We start from the raw sequence: 21,288 nt of genomic DNA on the forward strand, positions 1-21,288 counted from the left end.
TTAGCGAACCAGATGGGTTTTTACAATGGTTTCACAGTCATTGTTTGATTTTTAATTCAAGTTCAAACTTGCTGTGGTGGGATTCGAACTCAGGTCCCCAGAGCATTACCTCTGGTCACTGCATCACTAGTCCGGTGACAATACGCTACCACCTCCTCATTAGTGAACCAACTGGGTTACTGACGGTGAACCAGGTGGATTACTGACATTTACATTCTATCACAGGTTAATTTATTTAGTTAAATTCCCCCAGCCGCCATGGTGGAAATATGAACTCCTATCTCCTGATCATTAGGCCTGGACTCTGGATTACTAGTCCAGGGACCTGGCCACTATGATACTTGATTGGGTGAAAATCCTGGCGCTCCCTCTCTAACAGCATTGTGGATGTATCTACGCCACAGAGACCGCAGAGGTTCAGGAAGGCAGCTCACCGCCATTTTCTGAAGGGCAATTAGGGATGGGCAATAAATGCTGGACTAGCCAGTGACGTCTGCATCCAGGAATGAATAAAAAAGTACTGTAGTCCTATTATAAATACTAAATATTAAACCCCCGTTAAATCTATCCTTGATCTTATTATCTTAAGGAGGCCAACCCCAACTTCTCTACTGTCTCCCCGTGAATGAAGTCTCACATCGCTGGTCTCATTCTTATAAATGTCCTCCGCACCCACTCCAAGGTCTTGACATCCTTTCTAAAGTATGGGGTCCAGAATGAAAGCAATACTCCAGCTGAAGCCTGTCCTATTTCTTCCCATTTCCTAAAGCATAAAAATAAAGAACAAATCTTGTGTGGACCACAGAAACGTCAGGAGAACGACTAAAAGGCTCATTATTTAATACTTGAGTCAATGTTGTTTTAAAGAAATTAAAATCGGCATCGGAGGTTTCAGAAAATTGGTAGCCTTTTAGGGGATTTTTGAGAGAATCAGAGGTCATTTGATCCCAGGCAATTAAAAATTAAAACCTTCTAGCTCTGTGGCAACTTGCTCACAGAATTTCAGGCATCAGGGGGACTGGTGCAATACACATGAACGACACACATATCCATGTGCTTCAGAAATCCAGTCCCCATCCTGATCTCAGTGAGGTTTCAGAGCCTCGTGAGCCCCATGGCCTGAATATTATGAATCACCTGTGGGTTGGAAAACAGGTTGGTGGCCATTTACAGGTGGTGGGAGAGCCCCGCCCCCAAACGCTCCAGAAATCCCACCCGATGCTAATTAAGGGTGGTCATCTGAAAACTCACACTAGGGATCCCACCATCAGCATATGATCCAGCCCCGTGTTTAATTTTTGCATCATGTTTATCTTCAATAAGCACATCATCAAAAACAAAAAGAACAGCCAATCCTAGCTTCAACTGAATGTGTTGTTCTCCTGTTCCGTACAATCACTCTGACCTCCTAGCTACTGACTTAGGTAAAATATTCAGCTGCTCATCCCGGGGGTGGAGGACAAGTGTGAACGGTGCCAGGAAGGCCCAGCCAACCATGCCCACATATTCTGGGTAAGCCCCAGACTTGTCAGGTTTTGGACAGCTTTCTTCAAGGCAATATCATAGAACATAGAACAGTACAGCACAGAACAGGCCCTTCGGCCCTCAATGTTGTGCCGAGCCATGATCACCCTACTCAAACCCACGTATCCACCCTATACCCGTAACCCAACAACCCCCCCCCTTAACCTTACTTTTATTAGGACACTACGGGCAATTTAGCATGGCCAATCCACCTAACCCGCACATCTTTGGACTGTGGGAGGAAACCGGAGCACCCGGAGGAAACCCACGCACACAGGGGGAGGACGTGCAGACTCCACACAGACAGTGACCCAGCCGGGAATCAAACCTGGGACCCTGGAGCTGTGAAGCATTTATGCTAACCACCATGCTACCCTGCTGCCCCTATCCCCTATCCTTGAAGAATATTCCCGAGAGAGAGAGCTGGGGAAGGCTGGAAAACAGCCAATACAAAAATCAAGGGGCCTGGAGCAAGGCCACAAGAAATGCTGAAAATAAAGTGGGGCCAATCGACGAAAAGAGGGGGGTGGTGGGGAGGGAAGGGGAAAACACTGCACACATGTAAGATGATAACTGCCCACTGTATAATAAGCAACCTAGGAGAGGGCCTGAAACAACAAAAGGAGGGAGTGGGGGTGGGGGAGGCAGGATCGATACAGAGGATAATGCTTTTTATATTTAACAGACGCATATACCCTTACTGAATGAACAGTATATAAAATGTAAAAACATTTTTAAAAATGACAGGTTGTCAAGCGAAATACAAAGAATGGGCAATCTTAGCCATGGGCAATCTTAGCCATTACTCTATCTTGATTCTTGAGAATCTGGCTTCACACTCCCCTTCATGGCCACCATTAAAGGGTAGCAGCCGCTACAATGAAACAACCTTATTCAAGATTATGTGGTGTGCACCAACCTGTGCAGAGTCATGTTTGGATAGAAGTTCAATGGCTTTATGCGTAAACAGATGGGTTGAATACTTGTCCATATATCCAGCAGCAGCTTTCTCTCCGTTACGGAGGTCCAGTGCGCAGCGAGTGACGTTCAGTGACGCAATGTGATAACACCGGTCGTGAGTGTAATAATCCTCGCTGCCCAACAAGTAACCTAAAGTGTAAACGATACAGTTGTTGAAGCAACACAACGCCCCAGAAATGGAAACATGATAGTATTGGTGTAAAACATTAGTAATTTGCATGTTAATCCAAGGGTGAATTAAAAAGTATATCGGCCAAAGTTTAAAAAGATGCATTGCACACATAGTGGTGTAGTGGTATTGTCACTAGACAAGGAATTCAGAGACCCAGGGTACTGCTCTGTGGTCCTGGGTTCAAATCCATCCATGGTGAAATTTGAAGGAAATCTGCCGTCCTTACCTGATCTGGCCTACATGTGACTCCAAACCCATATAGCGATGCGGTTGGCTTTTAACAGCTGAAATAGCCGAGCAGGCCACTCAGTTCAAGGGCAATTCGGGATGGGCAACAAATGCTGGCCCAGCCAGCGACACCCACATCCCAAGAATGATTTTTTTTTTTTTAAAAAGAGCTCACATGAATGCAGCAAAAAATTATAAACTGCTGTGCTCAATGGAATAACTGACAATGGAATAACTAACAATGGAAAAAGTTGTCTCGAATAATGGAAAAATGAATAAGCGTACCCATGTGAGCCAACTTAAGTTCCAACTTCGGTCCCTGTGCTATACTAAATTAGCAGATCTGAGCCAGTGTGGCCCTCAAGTCACTAAGTTGTGACAGCGGAGGGAAGAGGGGCAGGGACGGGAGATCTTGGGGAAGAGGGAATATAGCCAGGGATGCTGTTCCCATTCCAGTAACCACTGGAGAGAGCATGAAGGTATGGGTAACCGTGACAGGTGATTGAGTTCAGCTGTGCAGTTCAGCAGTATGGCCTCATTAAGAGTGACCCTGGGGTGAGACACCAGAAGTTTTCTGCCACCAGCCGACAAATACCTCCAGCAAAAGCAGAGAGAATGGGATGGGAGTGGAGGAAAATGTACAGAGAAAAGGGAAGTTTTAAAAAAAAGACATTGACATAGTGTGCAAGAGTGATGGTTAAACTCGTATACTGCATGCTACACATCATGGAATTCTAGCACATGGTTTAACTGGGTGACCATATGTCACAGCTTCTTTGAGTGGGTACAGCTGAAATGTTCTTCCTTGTGTTTAAAAATGGGGTTTGGAATATCGGAAATAATATTTGGAAAGCACCAAACAGGTACAGCCGACAGGGAAAGGTGTGAAAAATACTTCCTGGGAGAGGTAGTGACGGAGGTGGTATCTTAGTGCACCATTTGTAGTGAAACTGTCCCCACTTGTGGCCCTAAAAAGTCTTTGTAGGAGTAACAATGTAACTTTACAAGTGCAGGACAAAGGTGAACAACTTTCTCTCAGACAGGAAGAATGACCTGACCATTAAAACCATGTAGTAAACTGAAAGATTATAGTTACCAAAATAGGAATCAAATCCTCTCCGCGTTGGGAGGCACTCTTTCTTATACATGCCCAAGTGCCATTTCCCCACCATGTGAGTACTATAACCAGCCTCCTTGAGCAGTTGAGGTAGCAGTTTTTCATCTAATGGGAGGCAGTATGGTTGACAAGGCCAGATGATCTCATGTTGTAAACCGGTGTGGATCTGCAGAGAAACCATGAATAATTAAGCTGCCGATGGCTGTGTGTGAAAGCACTGTTGCTATGCAACACCTGACACCGCTGTACAATAATTGGTGCTTTGAAATCATTTGTACACGTTGACTGCATCTGCTGCGGTCCATTTTCTCTTCTTCACAATGTACAGAAAATGAGGCGAGAGGAGTTGACAATATTTTAACAATACTGCTCAAAACCTACCACTGTGACCAAACGTTTGGTCGCCTATCCTCATATCTTGTTATGTGATTTAGGGTCAAATCTTGCTTAATAATGTGCCTGCCCCCTCGGATGATTCACTATTTGAAGGGAGCTGCGTAAATGCAAGTTGCTGTTGTTTAATGCTGTAATATTTAATGTTGTTTTAGAATGCTGCACAACTTCAAACACAGTGAACAAGATTTTTGTGTCACATTTTAATTTAGATGCGAGCATGAATGGTTAAAACACATTAGTGGCTATTCTGAATGGACATTTGATAAGGTTGTTATGTCTCAAACGGTCTCTTTAATTTAAGATAAAATAGGATAATGAAGAGAGTAATGTAGCCTGTTACGAGGTCCGCCTGGTGACAGGCCAAGTGGCTTGGTTGCCACAGGGACAAGAGAAGTCGAAGTCAGGTGCAAACAAAAACAAAGACAAGAGCAGCTGGGGCTAACTGTGGCCAGTCTTTCTTTGGGGGGGGGGGTTTAAAGAATGTTCCGACCCCGATTTTGCAGTGCGGGAACTGCAGAGGCGGCAGAGAATCAAGCGTTGGTCCCAAAACTTTAAGTTGGTGCAATTTCCCTGCATCGTCCCTGCCCCCGTCAATGACATAACGGGAATCCCAACTTTAATATGTTAATCAGGCAGCTCCCCTCCTCCCCGCACCATTTTACATTGTCCATTCACATCAGCACGAGGGCGCACCGACTGAAATCATGACAGATTCCCCATGATATGCACCAGGCAAACAGAACCACACAGGCGAGTACAGCTTATCCAACCTCTCTTCATAACATCCTGGTGAATTACATCTGCACCCCCTCCAGTGCTTTCCTATAATGTGGCGACCAGAATGGCACACAGTACTCCAGCTATGGCCTTACCAAAGTTCAATACAACTTTTAGCTTGTTTGTTGTCATAAAAGTCTTAAAACTTAAAATCCTGTCATGCAATTCCTTTAAGTTGGTCACTGGGAAGGGCAGTGCAATGGTTAGCACTGCTGCCTCAAGGTGCCGAGGACCCGGGTTCGATCCCAGCCTTGGGTCATTGTCCGTGTGGAGTTTGCACATTCTCCCCATGCCTGCGTGGGTCTCTCTTCCCCCCCCCCCCCCCCCCCCCCAACAACCCAAAAAAGATGTGCAGCATAGGTGGATTGGCCAAGCTAAATTGCCCCTTAATTGGAAAAAAAAATAATTGGGTATTCTAAATTCATTTTTTAAAAGTTGGTCACTGTGAAATGAAATATCTCTTTAAAAGGTCTCCATGGGAATCATAACACTAACACACTGCCGGTTACATTGTTTTGAACATTAATTGCCAGTATCATTTTATTCAGTTCCTTCCAAAATCTCTGTACACTGCGGAGCAGACTCGATGGGCTGAGTGGCCTAATTCTGCTCCTATGTCTTATGGTCTTATCCACAACTCAAAATCCCCTTCCCATTAAAATACGTCCCAGTTCCATTCCACAGTTCCGTACCTGTCCCAGTCTGGTTCCAAATTGAGCTTCAAAACCCTGCAAACCTTATCACTCTGAGTGCTACTGAAACCTTTATCTATACCAGTGGTTCTCAACCTTTTTTAACCCATGGACCCCTTTTCCTCTTAATTTTTTTGTGTGGACCCCCATAGCCATTCCACAGAAAAAAAAGCTTCTTATATTTTTCACTAACAAAAAAGTAAAGGAATCAAAATCAAATATTAAAGAAATAGATTATGCTTTATTTTGATGGAAAACTAATTGATTGCAAATAAACATATTTAACAATTAAATTCTATAGAGCATTATGTACACTAGTAAATAATTCATAATAAACCATTTTAAGATAGGCCTAATTAAGATAAGAGTAATTAAGAAAAAAATGCAGATTTATTCAATGAGATCCCTGTGGTTGATGCTGCTCAGCGAGTTTTTTTATATTCGGCTCCATCGAGGTCAATGATAGTCGAAGATCACACTTTTTCACAATGTCGAGTCTATTACGAGCTTTTGATAATAAGTGAAAAACGCGACTAAATCCTGATTCAACAAGGTAAGATGATGGAAAAGCTATAACGTAGAGCTGTGCTTTCTCGAAGAGAATTTGATTTAATATGGTTAACCACTTTTATCACAACACTAAGGGTATCATGCAGGCGTCCGCCCAATTGCTTTGCAACTAAGTGTTGACGGTGTATCACACAGTGTATGCAAAATACTTCGGGGACAGCCTTTTTCAAGAGTGTAATAAAACCTTTGTATTTGCCAGTCATGGATGGTGCACCATCAGTAGCACATGCAATTATATTTTTGAGTGGAATATTGCTTTCCTTGAAATAAGTAACAACTTCATTAAAAACTGTTTCACCTCTTGTGTCTGTCCTAAGACTTCTGGCAAAGAGCATTTCCTCTCTGGGTCCTTGATAATCTATAAATCTCACATATGCTAATAGAATGACTTCATTATCTCTTAAGGTAGATTCATCATGTTGAAGGGCAAACTATTTTGCTTGCAAATTAGCTATTAATTGTTTTTCTACATCCTCCGTCATTACATCAATGTGTCGCGACACAGATGGATTTTAAGGTTACAGGGTTTCATGCTATCATTTGAAAGTATATCCATACTCGGGTATAGGGTGGATACGTGGGTTTGAGTAGGGTGATCATTGCTCACAACATAGAGGGCCGAAGGGCCTGTTCTGTGCTGTAATGTTCTATGGTCTATGGCCTATATGAGGCACATTGGTTTCGTTGCATTATGTGGTGATGGAATAAATCCGTAAGATATTTATAGCTCCTGAGAGTTGATAGTTTCAACCAAAATCGTTTCTGCTACTAAAGAAGTTAATGCCGTTAATCCTTCCTTCATTAGCGTGGTAAACTAATCCAAGGGAGATTAGTGGGACAATTAGGGCCACAGCAAATGCACCTTTTTGGTTCTGAGCCACTTCAGCCCTCAAGGAAAATTAGATAGATTATAATCTCTCTTTGACCTTTGTCAGTGCGAGAGAGAGAGAAAGTAGAATTGTTCTATGGACCACTAAAATATCACCGTGGACCCCCGATTCGGTATTTTTTTTTGTGTGGACCCCCAGTAATGTTACATGGACCCCCAGGGTCCATGTGGACCCCGGTTGAGAACCCATGATCTATACCTTTTCCATCTCCAGAATGGAATTTTGTCAATGCCCCTCCTTGGCAGATTCCCAAGCCAGCTTGGAGAGTCATCCAGACCCAAAAGGTTAGCTCTGTTCTCTCTCCACGGTCAAACCTGCTGAGGTTGTCCAGTATTTTCTGTTTTTTGTTTTCAGTTTCCAGCATCCACAGTAATTTGCTTTTATCCCAAACCATCTCCTTCAGAAATTGTTCCGAACAGCCATTTATATTGTTATTCACCCACTTCTTTGCCTACTTCCACTGACTCTCTGTCCCTGCCCCATACATCAAATGGAAGAAGTCTTTATTTACAAAGCGATGTGCGCCAGAACCTTCTTCAGCCTGACATCTCGGTCATTGTTCTCCAATCTTCCGACTCTGGCTTACTTTCTATTTCCCTTCCTTCTGCATCACCAGAGTTGGCAAAGATCCACTAGTTTGGCCATACTCTCTGGAACTCTTCACTAAATCTCTCCCCCTTTTTAAACTCAAAATGCCAGCACACAGAAAGCAGCCATTCATTCTCTTGTGCATGTGCCTTTGCCAGTTCTTGGAGAGAACTGGCCAATTTCCATACCTCCAGTCCCCCCCCCCCCCCCCCCATACCCTGCAACATGAAGCTGCTTCACCCCCCCCCCCATACCCTGCAACATGAAGCTGCTTCAAGTATATCGTCATGTTGTTTCAATGCCTCCTCAAAATCTCTCCATGACTGCTCTGTGAAACACTCTGGTCCATTTTCTATGTTAAAGGGTCTTCATAAATACTAGTATTTCCCTCCCCTCTACTTATATCCCTCAGGTATGAGATTGTTTCTAAAACAGTGCCCAAGGAGAGAAAGATATTGAAAATGCCACTGAGTGCCTTGTTACGCAAGAAAAAATGTTTAGTTTTTGCATGTCTTCCTTTCCCTATATCCCTCCAGTATCTTTTGTTTATTTTTCAGTCTCTAGTCTATTTTCTTTTTGCACAATGGCTCTTGTGTCCTGGAAGCTGTTTTTCTGTTGGGTTAGTTATCTAGCATTACTGAAAGCTTTGATCTCACATCACTGTCTGTTTATGGAGACAGCCTACCTGAGCATTGCACTAACTGATTAGGAAAGGTATCGAACGCTGTTGGCATTGTTAGACAGTATTAGAAAGGGCACTTTTGTGATTCGCTGGAGTTTCTGGCAGGTTGAAATTCTCAAGCAGCCGACTCCGAAATCTCTGCAGAGCTGAGAAAATTTGCAGATGAGCAGTTTTTCTGTGATGCAAGCTCCATCCTGTGCAATCGTTGCAATTATTTTTCAATAACACTTTAAATCTCTGCTTTTTTAAAAAAAAGAAGCAGAGCACGCGAGCACAGAGCACATTGCATTTATTCACTTGCCTTCATTGGCCGGGGCATCGAGTATAAAAGCTGACAAGCCATGCTACAGTTGTATGGAACCTTGATAAAGCCGCACAATTCTGGTCACCACACTACCAGAAGGATGTGGAGGCTTTGGAGAGGGTGCAGAGGAGGTTTACCAGGATGTTGCCTGGTCTGGAGTGTGTTAGCTATGTGGAGAGGCTGAATAGACTTGGGCTGTTTTCATTAGAAAGACAGAGGTTGAGGGGTGACCTGATGGAGGTCTACAAGATTATGAGGGGCATGGATAGATTGGATGGGCAGGCACTCTTTCCCAGAGTGGAGGAATCAGTCACCAGGGGGTATAGGTTTAAGGTTCGTGGGGCAAAGTTTAGAGGAGATGTGCAAGGCAGTTTTCTTTTTTTTTTACGCAGAGGGTGGTGAGTGCCTGGAACGTGTTGCCAGGGGAGGTTGTGGAAATAGAAACAATAACGGCGTTCACAAGGTATCTTGACAAACACATGGATAGGATGGATATAAAGGGATATGGCACAAGGAGGGGCTGAGGGTTTTGGCAAAGGTTGATACGATGACCGGTACTGGCTTGGAGAACCAAAGGGCCTGTTCTTGTGCTGTATTGTTCCTTGTTCTATTCCCAGTGAGACTCATTGTTCACCTTAGCCAGTGAAGCCTCATCACAGCAGCTCCAGTCCTCTCCATAGATTCACAGTAACTATGCCCTCCCTTTAATTTATTTAAAGACTCCTTTTGTGTAAATTGTAAACTCCCGATACAAAGCATACACGTTTTGCCTGCCTATTCTGGGTTATTACTGCACATCTCAAAGGAATCACAATAAACATTACACGAGTTCCCTTGGGGCAGATAAGGATGATCTCGCTGTGCTCTCCGATAACCCTCACCTGATAAACACATGTTACCAGAGGTACACACAGCAGAAGAAGCATGTTATCTCCTGGTACTACCATACCTTTAGCTAACTTTTCCTAATGTTAACAATTTACAGCTACCTTTTTGGTGTTGCAGCCTTGTGCAGTTTTACATTATTTGGCAGAATGAAGAACAAATATGACAGTAGAACACAGCGGATGAGCAGCACAATAGGCGAGAATACTTTTTCAATCTTCGGTACTTAAAATCTTCTCTTTACCAACAAGAGCTTACATTTGTGCGGTGCCCATCTCAAGGTGCTTCACAGGAGCATTTATAAAACAAAAGTATGACACTGTGCCACAGCTTGGTCAAAGAGGGAGGTTTGAAGGTGTGTCTTGAAGGGAGAAAGCGAGGTAGAGAGGGAAAGGCATAAGGAGAGAATTCCAGAGCTCGAGTCCTCGGCAACTGAAGACAATGGTGGAGCAATTGAAACCAGGGAAAGTTCTAAATAGCCGAGGCCAGAATTAGGTGAGCACAGATATCTTGGAGGGTTGTGGGGTTGGAGGAGATTACAGAGATAGGGAAGGGCACCAAACTACCAATTTAATTCAGGGTGGCTGAGAGTGAACTGAGAAGTGATCTACAGTTGGATCATTGCTGGATCAAAGTAAAGGGAATCTACTCTGCACACTCTGTCCCAGCTGACTGGGAAGAGCATCAGAGACCAGACATCAATAGAGAGCTGTGCAGGAGCAGCACCACCTAGTGTTTTATTTTTAAACTGTTACTATTGGCGTGGCACAAAGTAGATCTGATCAGCACACCTGCAATAAATTCCACCATTGTAATGATGTTAACCTAGCTCAGGGATTTTCCTGATCACCATTTTTATCCTTCATATTACAGTTCAGGAGCTGGAAGTAGTAGAGTAGGAGGGAAGCTGGGATGACATGGCAAAAGGGGACAGGCTCCTGCAGCCTGGGAATGTAGTTCAGGAAGGTGGGACATCAGGTCTGCGGACTCTCTCACCCAGCTTCACCTGCTAAGTGTTTCCAGCATTTTCTGTCTGATCCCATGCAGGACTTCCACTTCACCAGAATCGTTATAAAATGTTCTTCACAAAAACTAATTTGAAGCACCATGCTTGCTGCGAACGTTAAACTTTACTTCATAAGCAGCGACCTTCCACCCCCACACTCTTCTGGGGTCGAGCCCCCCCCCCCTCCTCATCCCATATGTATTTCTCCCAGGTTATCTCTCAACTCCCAGTTACTTTCCCTCCATCAATCCCTGCTTTATTTCAATCACAAAAGTTCAGAAAGGTCAAGAACTAACTGAACATTCATATCTAGTGCAGCTTTCTCTCCAGATCAGCCCTCCAGTAACAAATAGGGAAATCAATTTTGGGCCTAGGAAATCAGGGCACCAAGCCCAAATAAATCACTTCAAGCAGTTAGCATGTTCTCGTATTCTTCACTTCCTCCTGCAAATTAAAAGATCTTAAAATTCAAGATTGGCATCACTGAACCTCCACTTTTGATCTACCTCATTCTTCTTATCTTCCCGTCACCCCCCCCCCCCCCCCCCCAAACAAATTTGGTAATACCTTGCATTACAAACTTTCATAAAAGTAAAAGACCCAGTGTTGGAGGATCTGTGCTCAGTCCACAGAAAAGCCAATGAAGCGCTTTCCCAGCTCACACTTGGAATGTTCAGCAAGTCGCTTTGCACAGAACGCTCTTTGTACGGCTTTTTTGTTTTTAAATGTTACGTCTAATTTACAGCATTAGATAACTAGTGAATGCAGATGCCATCGCATCTGGAAGAAAGAGCGGGTCCAAGAGACAGAACAGAGATTTGGCGCAGAATCCCCCAAATGACAAGAAGTCAACAAGAGTTAGCTGTGCTTTTCAGCAGCACTGATTCGACACCTGTTACTGCAGTACAATCGGGAGAGTCTTCTAATAAATCAAGTTCAAACTTTATGGTCACTGTAAGCACAGAAGGTAGAAAAACATTTTAAACAGCCAATAGTACAGAGGCTATACACAAAGGAAAATACACTTAAAGCAGAATGTAAAATAGAGAAAGAATTGTGTGCCCGACAGCCTTTTAAATGGTTGTAAAGTTACACAATCATTACAAAAGGTTACAGTCAATGAACAGACCTAGGAGAGGTGGCGGCACAGTGGTAAACAGTTGGGAGAGCGCTGGGAGTCCCCACCATGGACTCTGGACCCCATGAAGTCCCGTGGCTTCAGATTAAACACGAGCAAGGAAACCTCCTGCTGATTACCACGTTTCGACTACCATCAGCTGATGAATCAGTACTCCTCCATGTTGAACACCACTCAGAGGAAGCATTGGGGGTGGCAAGGGTGAAAAATATGCTCTGGGTGGGGGACTTCAATGAAACACCAAGAGTGGCTCAGTAGTATCACCACAGACCGAGCTGGCCGGGTCCTAAAGGATATAGCTACTGAACTGGGACTGCAGCAGGTGGTGAGGAAACCAACAAGCGGGAAAAACATACTTGACGTCATCCTCACCAACCTGCCTGCTGCAGATGTATCTGTCCGTGACAGTAGCGGTAGAAGTGACCACTGCACAATCCTCATGGAGACAAAGTCCCGTCTTCACATTAAGGATACCTTCCATCGTGTTGTGTGGCACTACCACCATGCTAAATGGATAGATTTCAAACAGCTCTAGCAACTCAAGACTGGGCACCTAAGAGGCACTGTGGGCCACAGCAGCAGCAGAATTGTATTTAACCACAATTTGCAAAATCATGGCCCAGCATATCCCCCACTCTACCATTACCACCAAGCCAGGAGATCAACCCTGGTTTAATGAGGAGTGCAGGAGAGCATTGCAGGAGAGCCTGCCAGGAACAACATAAGGCAAACCGAAGAATGAGGTGTCAACATGGTGAAGCTACAACACAGGACTAATTGTGTGCCAAACGACAGAAGCAGCAAGTAATAGACAGAACTAAGCGATTCCACAGCAAATGCATCAGATCGAAGCTCTGCAGTCCTGCCACATCCAGCCGTGGATGGTGGTGGACAATTAAACAACTCACTGTAGAAGGAGGCTCCACAAATATCCCCATCCACAATGATGGAAGAGCCCAGCACAAATGTACAAAAGACAAGGCTGAGGCATTCGCAACAATCTTCAGCCGGAAGTGCCGAGTGGATGATTCATCTCGGTCTCCTCCAGAGGTCCCCAGCATCACAGATGTCAGTCTTCAGCCAATACGATTCACCCCACGTGATGTCAAGAAATGGCTGAAGGCACTGGACACTGCAAAGGCTATGAGCCCTGACAATATCCAGTCAATAGTACTGGTGACTTGTGCTCCAGACCTTGCCGCACCCCTAGCCAACCCGTTCCAATACAGCTACAACACTGGCATCTACCCGGCAATGTGGAAAATTGCCCAGGTGAGTCCCGTACACAAGAAACAGGACAAATCCAACCCAACCAATTACCGCCCTATCAGTCTACTCTCCATCATCAGCAAATCAACATTGCTATCAAGCTGGTTTAGCACACTGGGCTAAATCGCTGGCTTTTAAAGCAGGCCATCAGCACGGTTCAATTCCCGTACCAGCCTCCCTGGACAGGCGCCGGAATGTGGCGACTAGGGGCTTTTCACAGTAACTTCATTGGAGCCTACTCGTGACAATAAGCAATTTTAATTTCATTTTTCATTTCAAGCGGTACTTACTCAGCAATAACTTGCTTACAGACACTCAGTTTGGATTCCGCCCGGGTCACTCAGCTCCTGATCACATTACAGCCTCGGTTCAAGAGTGGACAAAAGAGCTGAATGCCAGAGGCGAGGTGAGAGTGACTGCCCTTGACATCAAGACAGCATTTGAGATCGACGCTCCTAGCTACTATTCTATACCAGTTCGATGCCAACAGTATCAGAACCGGACTCTGACTGAGTGGGCACCCGAAGCTAAGTATAGGCTTTTAGTAGTAGTTGTAGTTTAGTGAGTAGAGTTTGTGCATGAGTAATAATTGACTGTGTATGTAAATAAACGTGCATTGATTTTAAACATACTAACTGGTGTATCGAGTCTTTGATCAGTATTCGGTTTTGAACCTTGTGGTGGTATCAGAAAGATACCTGGCGACTCTTGAGCAAAGGTAATTAAAACAGAGCAAATTAAGGAAAGCATAACGAGCAACATTTCCAACAGTTACGATGAAATACGTCCCAATATCACTGATTTTGAATCACGAGTGGACAGTGATTCAGATTCAGAATCTGACAGTATTCAGACTCTGCCTGTCTATCTCTGGCAGTCATGACAAAGTCAAAGATTGTATATGTTCAATTATAGCACATTGGAGATCTCAAAGCCGGCAATAGTCTTTGGGAGGAGGATGATCATGGGTTCATGAGGGGTTTGAGGTGGCGAGGTCATTCCCCTCAGCCGGAACCTAGTCTGTGGACCGCCTGGGTGTCGGAGAGTTGGCATGGTGTAAGTAATAGTGTCTCGTGATTTGATCGCGAGAGTCCTTCCGAGATTCTGGAGAGATCCTGACGAGTGCGCATTTCTCCTGCTTTATCCTTTGCCGACTCTGCAACATGGAAGATGTCTTTATCGTGCAATCTAGCCGACAGTTCTTCTATAATCCTGAACGTTACTCCCTGATCATGTTGTTAATTATCTGTTGCTGTCTTTTTATCCTGTAGGGAAGTGTGAGAGTGATGATCTGTGTCTTTTATCATCCTGTTCTAGCATAACCATTTTGAGTCAATTAAAGGAAGCAAGATCTGTGCACAGTTTTACTCCTCCTGTTTATTGTGTATAATCCTTGTGGTTCGGGGAAGGGCGTCTTCTTTTAAAAAATCACCCCGTCTCGTTTACGAAGAAGCCGGGTGGAGCCGGAGCAGGGCGAAGGGCTGGTGGGGTTAGTTCACGGAGATTGAGGATACCCTCCTCCCAGTTAGAGTTAATCCGTTTCAGGTTTTTCTTTTGGATTCATTTTTACGTTATTTAAATTTAAGAATCTGTGTCCTTCGATCGTCTGGGCAGATTTTGTATCCTGAGGACGACTGGGTTCCTTCATTTACTTGGGTTATTCCTCCCTTGATCTATCACAGTAGCACAGTGGTTAGCACAGTTGCTTCACAGCTCCAGGGTCCCAGGTTCGATTCCCGGCTTGGGTCACTGTCTGTGCAGAATCTGCACGTTCTCCCTGTGTCTGCGTGGGTTTCCTTCGGGTGCTCTGGTTTCCTCCACAGTCCAAAGATGTGCAGATTAGGTGGATTGGCCATGCTAAATTGTCCCTTAGTGTCCAAAAAGTTTGGGTGGTGTTATGGGAATAGGGTGGAGGTGTGGGGTGCTCTCTCCAAGTGTCAGCGCAGACGTGATGGGCCGAATGGCCCCTTCTGCAATGAAAATTCTATGATCAGAACGAGATTATTAGTTTTGGCACATGCTGAGGAGAAACTAATAATTGTGGTTGGTTTGTGGAAGAGGGAGCTTGCTCTGGGCATCCTTTCAACAACGGTGGTCACTTTGAGTTAGGCTGGGCGTCCCTTCCTGGTTTTATTTTTCTCTTCGTCCGGGTAAGCATGGTGTTAGATCTTATCCTAATCTGGTCTGGAGGGGGGGGGGGGGGGGGGGGGGGGGGGGGGGGGGGGGGGGGGGGGAAGAAGAAGGAGGAGAGGAGTCGGCCCAATGGTTGGATGTCTTGACGGTTCTTCTTCTACTTGTGCTGGGGTTCACACTTGGCTAGGGCTGGAGTAATTATCCTCTTTCTATTGGTACATGTGGCGATGGTTCGTTGTCCTGGGTGGGACAGACTCGGCAGCGGTGCAGTATTTTGAGGTGTGCTGGAGGTATAGTTTCTTTTTTGGCGCATGGTCTTGGGCTAGGCCAGGCCCGGCTTTCTGGCTATTATCTCATTGCCCCTCCGGGCTTGGGCTGTCCCTCTGTGGCTGATGGCGGGGGCATCCTCGGATCCTTGGAGGCTGTGTTTTGCTTCTCTGGTGCACAGGGGTTTGGGGTTAGACCAGGCTCTATGCCTTGGTGGATATCCTAATCCCCCCCCCCCCCCCCCCCCCCCACGCCCACCGGAGTGGGACTCCTTGTTGATTCTATGGCCTGTTCTCCTCTTCATTGGTGGGTGCTGGGCAGGAGGCATGTGGCCTGGGTCAGATCCGGATCCTTTGTTGTCAGACGGATTAGTTCTGTTGGTGCTAGTTTATCCCTATTCCTGCTCTTCCTTGGGAGACCCTGAAGGTTTGACATCTGGTGGGTTAGTGCTGATAGTTTTATCTATTCTTCTCTCCCTTTGGAGGCTCTGATGGCTTTATCATAATCACAGAATACTGAAGGGTAGAAGAGGCCCTTCGGCCCATTGAGTCTGCACAGCCGTGTCAAAGGCCCTGACCTGTCCACCTAATTTCACTTGCCAGCATTTGCCTTGAATGTTATGGTATGCCAAGTGCTCATCCAGGTACTTTTTAAAGGATGTGAGACAACCTGCCCCTACCACCCTCCCAGGCAGTGCGTTCCAGACTGTCACCACCCTCTGGGTAAAAAGGTTTTTCCTCAATTCCCCCCAAACCTCGCACCCCTCACTTTGAACTTGTGTCCCCTCGTAACTGACCCTTCAACTGCTCCCTATCCACCCTGTCCACGTCTCTCATAAACTTGTACACCTCAATCAGGTCACCCATCAATCTTCTCTGCTCCAGAGAAAACAACCCAAGCCTATCCAATCTCTCTTCATAACTTAAATGTTTCATCCTAGGCAACATCCAGGTGAATCCTCTCTGTACAGTGAAATCACATCCTTCCTATAATGTGGCGACCAGAATTGCACACAGTACTCCAGCTGTGGCCTCACCAAAGTTCTATTCACTCCATCATGACCACCCCACTTTTGTAATCAATGCCCCGATTGATAAAAGCGTGTCCCATATGCTTTTTGCACCACTCTAATAACCTGCCCTTCTGCCTTCAGAGATCTATGGACAAATACACCAAGGTCCCTTTGTTCTTCGGAACGTCCCAGCATCAGACATTTCATAGTATACTTCCTTGTTAAATTACTCCTTCCGAAAGTGTACCACCTCATACATTTTAGGGTTAAATTCCATCTGCCACTTATCCACCCATTTGACCATCCTGTCTATATCTTCCTACAAGTCAAGACACTCAATCTCACTGTTAACCACCCGGCCAATCTTTGTATCATTCGCAAAGTTACTGATCTTAAACCCCCCCCCCCCCCCCCCCCCCCCCCCGGCATAGTCATCTGTGTCATTTATATAAATGACAAACAGTAGGGGCCCCAGACCGATCCCTGTGGTAGACCACTGGTCACTGGCTTCCAGTTACTAAAGCAGCCATCTATCATCACCCTCTGTCTCCTACCGCTAAGCCAATTGTGAATCCACGTTATCAAATCACCCTGTAGCGCAATTGCATTTGCCTTCTTAATAAGTCTCCCATGTGGGTCCTTGTTAAAGTTTTTGCTTAAATCCATGAAAACTACTTGAACTGCACGACCCGCATCTATACACTTGGTCATACGTCAAAAAATTCAATTAAATTTGTTAGGTATTACCTCCCTCTGACAAAGCCATGCTGACTACAAATCATAGAATTTACAGTGCAGAAAGAGGCCATTCAGCCTATCGAGTCTCCACCTGCCCTTGGAAAGAGCATGCCACATAAACCCACACCTCCACCCTATCCCCGTAACCCAGTAACCCCACCTAACATTTTTGGACACGAAGGACAATTTAGCATGGCCAGTCCACCCAATGCACATCTTTGGACTGTGGGAGGAAACCGTAGGAAACCCACGCAGACATGGTGAGAACGTGCAGACTCCGCACAGACAGTGACCCAAGCCGGGAATCGAACCACTGACCAGGATCTATGAAGCAACTGTGCTAACCGCTGTGCAAACATGTCGCCAATCCCTGATCAAACCGTGCCACTCCAAGTGGAGATAGATTCTCTCCTTCAGAATCTTCTCCAGTAGTTTCCCAACCACTGACGTGAGATTCACGGGTCTGTAGTTCCCTGGCTTGTCACTACAACCTTTCTTAAATAGTGGATCGCATTAGTTGTTCTCCAGTCCTCTGGCACCTCTTCCGTGGCCAGAGAGGAATAATAGATTTGGGTCAGAGCCCTGGCAATCTCTTCCCTTGCCTCCCACGGCAGCCTGGGACACAATTCATCCGGACCTGGAGATTTGTCCATTTTTAAGTCCACTAATACCTCCAATACCATGTCACTCTCTATGACAATTTGCTCAAGAACCTCACAATCCCTCTCCCAGAGTTCCATAACTACATCCTCATTCTCTTGGGTGTGGCAGATGTGAAATATTCATTCAACACCCTACCAACGACCTCTGGTTCCACTCACAGATTTCCCCTTTGGTCCTTCATGGGCCCTACCCTTTCCCTGGTTATAATAAGAATAATAAGATATTAATATAATAATCTTTATTAGTGTTACAAGTAGTCTTACATTAAAACTGCAATGAAGTCACTGTGAAAATCATTATCCTCTTCCATTTGATATACTTCTAGAATATCTTGGGATTTTACTTACTTTCACAAGCCAGAGCTTTCTCATATCCCCTCTTTGCTCTCTGAATTGATTTCGTAAGCTCCATCCTGCACTTTCTATACTCCACTATGCCTCTGAAGATTTGCTTCCCTTAGACTTGTTAAAGCCTCACTTTCCTGCTTATCGTATCCAGAATGTCTCTGGTCATCCATGGTTCGCTAGGCTTGTTACAACTTCCTATTACCCTAGAGGGAACTTATTGGGCCTGTACCCTCCCCATTTCATCATTAACGCCTCCCACTCCTCTTCTGTACGTTTCCCCACAAGTAACTCTTTCCAGTCTACCTTGGCCAGATCCTGCCTTATTTTGTTAAAATCTACTCTTCCCCCAAACCAAATTGCAAATTGTTTATTTCTTTGTCCATAACAAATTTAAATTGAACCATGTTGTGGTCACTATCACCAAAATGCTCCCCTACCAACACATCAACCACCTGTCCGGCTTCATTCTCCAGAATTAGGTCCAGCACTGCACCATCCCTTGTTGGATCTATATATTGAGCTAAAATTTCTCCTGTATACATTTTAAGAACTCTACTCCATCTAAGCCCTTAACATGATGGCTACCTCAATTAATTTTGGGAAAATTGAAATCACCTAACGTAATTACTCTCTTATTATTTTTACACGCCTCTGCAAATTACGCACATATTTGCTCCTCAATTTCCCACTGACTATCTAGGGGTCTATAGTAAACACCTAGCAAACATATCTTTACAATTGTATGGAATGAGTTTGGTTCTACCCTGGGCCTGTATTGGGGTTTAGCTGCAGTGTGCGGCATATATGCTACTCCCCTTCGAAGGGTTTCCATGTATTTTCTTTTGTTTGTGTAAGGGTGGGTATGCCAAACCATTCCTAGTTCCTAGTTAGATGGGTCGACAACGGAAAGAGGAGACTGTAATGGGTTGTTGGTGCTAATGGAGTTGAGGGGCATTGTATATGTTGGTGCTGCCTGATCATGGTGCAGGAGGTTGTGTGATGATTGCTGGCTTGTGCGACGCGTGAGGGTGTGGACCCTTTTGTCATATTTTCATGATCTGATCCTGTTTCTCGATCTCTAGAGGGAGCTATACAAGTATCGAGTTTTGTATAATGATTGTATTAAGCCAGTTGTGATGTCGTCCTCCTGTTCCATTATGTAATCCTGTAATGTTAAGCCGGTTTTTTTCGCCTTGCTATCGCCGATGTTTCATTTCATTACTTTGTTGTGATATTCTCGAAAATGTAAAATCTCAATAAATATACTTATTAAAAAAATAGACTAATCTCACAGCTGTTTACGGGATCTTGTGAAAATGGCCGTTGTAACGGCACCTAACCTTCAACAAAGTAATTCACCCTCAGTCTGGACATTCAGAGACATCATATAGGGTAACTAATATAACCCTGCTACAAAACAGGAGGTAACGAGAAAACAGGGAACTACAGATCACGGAGCCAACGTCGGTGGTAGGGAAGTTCCTAGAGTCCATTATCAAGGATTTCATAGCACAGCATTTGGAAAGCAGCGGTATAATCAGGCAAAGTCAGCAGGGATTTAGGAAAGGGAAATCTACTGGAATTCTTTGAAGATGTAACTACTATAATTGACCGGGAGAACCAATGGATGTGGTTTATTTAGACTTTCAGAAGGCTTTCAACAAGGCCTCACATAGCAGATTACTATGCAAAATTAAAGCGCATGGGATTGTGGGCAGTGTTTTGAGATTGATAGAAAGCTGGTTAGCAGACAGGGGGCAAAGTGATGGAATAAATAGGTCTTTATTCTGATTGGCAGGCAGTCACTAGTGGGGTACACATATATTAATGATTTGGATGATGGAACTAAATGTATTATCTACAACGTTGGGTGGGAGGGTGATATGTGAGGGGGATGCAGAGATGCTTCAGTGGGATTTGGGCAGGCTGAGCGGGCAGATGCAGTACAACGTGGACAACTGTGAGATTATCTACTTTGGTAGCAAAAATAGGAAGGCAGATTATTATTTGACTAGGTGTAAATTGAGAGAGGTGGATACTCAGCGAGACTTTGGTATCCTCGTGCATCAGTCGCCCAAAGCAAGCATGCAGGTACAGTAGGCAGTAAAGAAGGCAAATGGTATGTTGGCCTTCATAGCCAGAGGATTTGAGTATAGGAATAGGGATGTTTTACTGCAATTGTATAGGGCGTTGGAGAGGCTACACTTGGAGAACTGTGTGTAGTTTTGGTGTCCTTATCCGAGGAAGGATGTTCTTGCTATGGAGGGAGTGCAGCAAAGGTTTACCAGGCTGATTCCTGTGATGGCAGGACTGTCATATGAGGAGAGACTAAATCGGTTAGGATTACATTTATATTAGGATTATTATTACGAGGTGTTGGGCGTCTTGAAAAATATTAAGGTAGATAAATCCCCAGGGCCGGATGGGATCTACCCCAGAATACTGAAGGAGGCTAGAGAGGAAATTGCTGAGGCCTTGACAGATATCTTTGGATCCTCACTGTCTTCAGGTGATGTCCCAGAGGACTGGAGAATAGCCAATGTTGTTCCTTTGTTTAAGAAGGGTAGCAAGGATAATCCAGGGAACTACAGGCCGGTGAGCCTTACGTCAGTGGTAGGGGAATTACTGGAGAGAATTCTTTGAGACAGGATCTACTCCCATTTGGAAGCAAATGGATATATTAGTGAGAGGCAGCATGATTTTGTGAAGGGGAGGTCGTGTCTCACTAACTTGATAAGAGTTTTTCGAAGAGGTCACAAAGATGATTGATTCAGGCAGGGCAGTGGATGTTGTCTATATGAACTTCGGTAAGGCCTTTGACAAAGTCCCTCATGGTAGACTGGTACACAAGGTGAAGTCACACGGGATCAAGGGTGAGCTGGCAAGGTGGATACAGAACTGGCTAGGTC

The 21,288-nt window shown here is 44.9% G+C and overlaps 1 protein-coding gene across 1 annotated transcript in view; it reads right to left on the reverse strand.

Annotated features, from left to right (window-relative positions):
- Positions 1-21,288, reverse strand: part of arsb (arylsulfatase B) — a 107,198-nt gene that overhangs the window by 75,411 nt on the left and 10,499 nt on the right. Inside the window, exons 2-3 of the mRNA XM_038805558.1 lie at positions 4,002-4,188; positions 2,444-2,634 (exon numbers count right to left, since the gene is read on the reverse strand). Of these exons, the coding sequence (XP_038661486.1) occupies positions 2,444-2,634; positions 4,002-4,188 (378 nt within the window). The remainder of the gene's footprint in view (positions 1-2,443; positions 2,635-4,001; positions 4,189-21,288) is intronic.

Source organism: Scyliorhinus canicula, chromosome 8, assembly GCF_902713615.1.
Source record: "Scyliorhinus canicula chromosome 8, sScyCan1.1, whole genome shotgun sequence".
Classification (NCBI taxonomy): domain Eukaryota; kingdom Metazoa; phylum Chordata; class Chondrichthyes; order Carcharhiniformes; family Scyliorhinidae; genus Scyliorhinus; species Scyliorhinus canicula.